This window comes from Pteropus vampyrus, unplaced genomic scaffold (assembly GCF_000151845.1).
Source record: "Pteropus vampyrus isolate Shadow unplaced genomic scaffold, Pvam_2.0 Scaffold19, whole genome shotgun sequence".
In the NCBI taxonomy this organism is placed as follows: Eukaryota; Metazoa; Chordata; class Mammalia; order Chiroptera; family Pteropodidae; genus Pteropus; species Pteropus vampyrus.
In genome coordinates, this window is record NW_011888800.1 from 14814117 (window position 1) to 14818403 (window position 4287).

Sequence of the window (4287 nt, forward strand, 5' to 3'; positions counted from 1 at the left end):
CCATTTAGAATGTGACCTGAATTTTGGTGGTAAAAATGGACATATGTATAGAAAGTTAAAAGGAAATATATCAAAATACTATCTGAAAGAAAACAGAATGCATCACACACAGAATATACTGGATTTTCTTCTTAAAAGAGGCATGGGGTAGGGTAGAAATAGGAATTTACTTGGGGAGAAAATAGTACAAAGTAATAATAGAATCTTATGGACTAATTGCAAAGAAATGCTTGTTTGCAAATAGCAAAAAAAAAAAAAGCCTGCCTTATTAGTGAGATTGATATGTGGCTAGGTGAATAACTCAATAGAAAGAATGTGGATTCTAATGCATTGTCTACCTTGGGGTGTTTATAGGCTAGGTTTCTGTCTAGTCACACCTGTATGATGTTACTCCAAAAAGCCAAGTTAGGACAAAGATAAGGATACAGATTTGATCTTGATAAGAATAAGGAAATGCTCACCCTTAAGACCACCTAACAATAGAACTGGCTGCTTCATAAATTAATGAGGACCCTAAATGATGGAAATCCAACACTTAGGCTTGAGCGAAAAGGAAATTTAATTGCCTCATGTAATGAAAAGTTCAGGGTTCGCGGTGGTCTGGCTTCAGGTTTGTGAAGTCCACCTATTGTGTGAAGAGTCTATTCCTCTCCAACTTACAGCTCTGACTTTCCATGTATTGATTCATTGGAGATAATCTGCTCCCTTAAAGGAACAAGATGGCTAGCACAGCCCCCAACCTCACATCTCCATGGTACAATGATCTTAGTGGGAAGAGATCCTCTTTCTCCCAGTGGTTCTAGCATTGAATCTCATTGGCCTGGCTTGAGTCATGTTATTCTCTGTGAACCAATCACTATAGCCCAAGAATTGGAAGACCCTAAGGAGTCAGGCCTGGACTAACTGCAGCTCCCACTTGAGCCAACCGTGCTGAGAGTGGGAGCAGTCTGTGTTCTCCAAAACAAAATCAAGGTGTAGTTACCAGGTGTTGAGTAGGCCAAAACCACAGGTATCCATTGTAGGTTTCAACCTTGGATGTGTTCTAGCAGTGGCCACAAAAATATGGAAGGACTTCTGCAATTAATTGAGCAGGAGGCTAAACTTGAGAATCTCAAATAGCATACCTTTCAATCCTGAGAGTCTATGATTTCTAGAAATAAAATCCATGTCAACATATCTTACTAGCAGCATTAATATTGTGAAATTGTTATTGTGATATTTCTGGTGAGATTTAAACATTTTTAGTAGAAGTTTGATATCATATTTTAAGAAATAAAATTATATTTCTTCTCTTCTTCCCTCCAGAAAACTTGGATGAAACAATTGCTCTTCAGACCAAGAACAAACTAGAAAAAAATATAACTGACAATAAAAGCAAACTTTTCCCAGGTATGACTAATTTAACTTTTTTTTTTTTTTTTTAGCTTTTATCACAACAACTCTGTTGTGTGGTAAATAATAAACTTCAGTAAACACTGATAAAGAATTAATAGATTTCAAAAAGTTTTAACATCCAACCATGGGATTAAATAGCTGTACTCTTGGCTATTTTGTAGCCAGCCCCAGCACAGAAACCTGATCCCAAGAAGCATTGAAAAGAAACGCAGGTCTTTACTAAAGATTCTCAAGAGGTGGCTGGTGGGATAAGGAGAGGGCTACATCACAAAATTGAGCAATTTTCCTAAAATTTTCCTTTAGATATCTTTTTTTTCCCCCAGATCACCACTTTTCCAGATTATTGTCCCTGGTCATCTGTCCACTCTCTGCTGCCCCTTCCACTTGCTCTCCCCTCCCGGGTCTTCTCTCGCCTCTGGGATAGTCTCTGCCCCTATGTAGTATGATTTATCCCCCTCTCTTGGTTTCTTCATTTCTGTATCTCCACCCATCTCCCCACTGCGCAAGGCAAACCCTACAAAGCCAAGCTGTGCAAGGAGCCTCCTTTCAGAGGCGAAGGAGGAGCAAAAAGAGGAAAGTTCTTATACCTTAAGATTGTGTCCCTGCCACGGAAATTATGCACATATATTTGATGGCATAGTATACAGCCCTTTAAAATGATGTTTTGAAGTAGTTTTTAACAACCTATAAACATCCTTCCATAATGATGTTAATGAACGACAAAAGCAAGGAACAGAATATTACCACAAGTAGGAAAAATTTATGTATCGAAGAAAAAAAAAATACAGACCACAGCACTAGTAGTGGATGTTTTACATGATGAGACAATGATTGATTTCTTTCTCTTTTTTTCTTATAGTAACAATCCTTTTATTAAAAAAAAAAAAGAAGAAGAAAAACAGCTTATTATTGGGCTGCTTGAGTTTCCTTATTTTGTTGGCAACAGAAATGCATTACAATTGTTTTCAAGAGATTACTTACTTTAAGGTTTATGATTTTTTAATTCAATATAGGAGTACTAGAAGAAAATAGTTTTTTAAAAAATATATATAGTTATTTTTACATGAGACGTGAAGAAGGGTTATCTTTTCTTGACAGCAAGGCTCCAACTCTCTTCCTTGCCTTGGGGTGACCAGGATAAGGGAGTATGAAAAATGAGACAGAAGGAGAGAAGTCTTGCCATGGCTTCTGAATTCTTAGGTGCTACTCTGAGTAATAGAGTGTTCTTCAAAATGGGCAACTACAGAGTTATTTTCATTTGGAATCAAGACTCAAATTTACTTTGGGACCTGACATATCCCACTTGATTGCCTGTGTTAATTAAAGCGAGGAAAAAATTTTATGTTCTAATGATATAGTGTGGCAGAGGGAAAGAACACCAAACCAGAATCTGGAAAGCGGGGGCGTTGGCCCAGCTCTCCTCCTAACTCAGTAAGTGACCTTAGGCACATCTTTCCCCTCACAGTTTCCTCTTCTGTGAAATGGGGTGGGGTGAGGGAGTTACACTAGATAATCATTAAAATCCCTTTCAGCTCAAAAAATAAGTTGATCTCAAACTGTACCTTTTCAATAACGTTTATTTCTATGTTAGGAATTAATTAATAAGTAGGAAGTAGGGTTATAATAACCATGCACAATCTGATTACAGCACCATTGGAAAAGAATCATGAAGAAACAGATAGTACCAAGGAAGAAGCGGCTAAGATGGAAAAGGAATATGGAACTTTGAAGGATTCCACAAAAGATGATAATCTAAGAGGAAAAACAGATGAGCCAAAAGGTATGGAATGGACAGCTCTAGGTTGGCAATGAAACTGAGGAAGCAAAACTTTCATCGCACCTGGAAGGGTGATCTGAAAGCCAAATCCCACCAAACATGAGGAATTAACACTAGTGGTATAGAAAAGATTCAGCATGTGGTATCTTTATTTGAATAGCAGTCTTTTTTTTTAATGTTCTTAAGTTTCCTGGGATGGCAAATTGGTTTTATCTTTTTGATGGCCTTTAGTATACAATGGACTTTAGTGCTTGGGGGAGGAATACTTATGACCATTTGTGCATTGTTTAATGTCCAATTTATAACCCTAGGAATTTATTAAGCAATATTTCTTTAAACACAATTCACACTCCTCTAATAGTCACATACTACTTATTCAACAAAGTTATCAAAATGTATGGATTTAATAAAGCAAATTTCCTTAATCATTTACAGCGATTGCAACCTGACAAACACTTTTAAGGACTTGGTTAAAAATCATAAATCAAATATATCAAATTTCCTTAAATGACCTAAATACTTTTAAAAGCACATACTTAAAAAAACACATATTATTACAAAACATATGTTTTTATCTTTATTCTTACACATTCCTGTGGTCTGATTTTTACTCTACCTTAGTGAGTCTATGTGATATAAAATTTATAGGATTTTAGAAACTTTGTCATACTCTGAAAGAAAAAGACCCTGTGAGGTTGCAAGTTCTAAGTTGTTAATCCTTTGATTTTAGGCCAGGATGTAGGATTTGGTTTCATAGTCCTGTGGTTCAAGGCCCTTTTATTACAAAGTGTGCTAGTTATGTCATGGAAAGTTAATATTCCTGTCTCTCAGACAGATAGTCTTTTACCGGAACTCAGTGTTTTTACCAGAAGTTGTGAACAGATGGCTTAAACCTACCTTATTTTTCTGTCATTAAGATATGTTAGCCTCTCTGGTATAATTGGAACTTATGTCTTATCAGTGTCTCATTAGTGGGGTCATCTAGAGGATTTTTTTCCCCCTAGCAGCTGGGGGAGTGGGTCATTGCTCTCTCTTGGAGAGTGGGCATGACATTCAGCTAATTTATCATTTGAAAACACACCATCGGGTTCTCTTTTCAGTGTTTATTATGTAGA

General features: G+C 36.6%; 1 protein-coding gene across 1 annotated transcript in view; it reads left to right on the top strand.

Moving 5' to 3' along the window:
- Positions 1–4287, top strand: part of SCG3 (secretogranin III) — a 38721-nt gene that overhangs the window by 20941 nt on the left and 13493 nt on the right. The window contains exons 9-10 of the mRNA XM_011355110.2: positions 1306–1389; positions 3044–3175. Of these exons, the coding sequence (XP_011353412.1) occupies positions 1306–1389; positions 3044–3175 (216 nt within the window). The remainder of the gene's footprint in view (positions 1–1305; positions 1390–3043; positions 3176–4287) is intronic.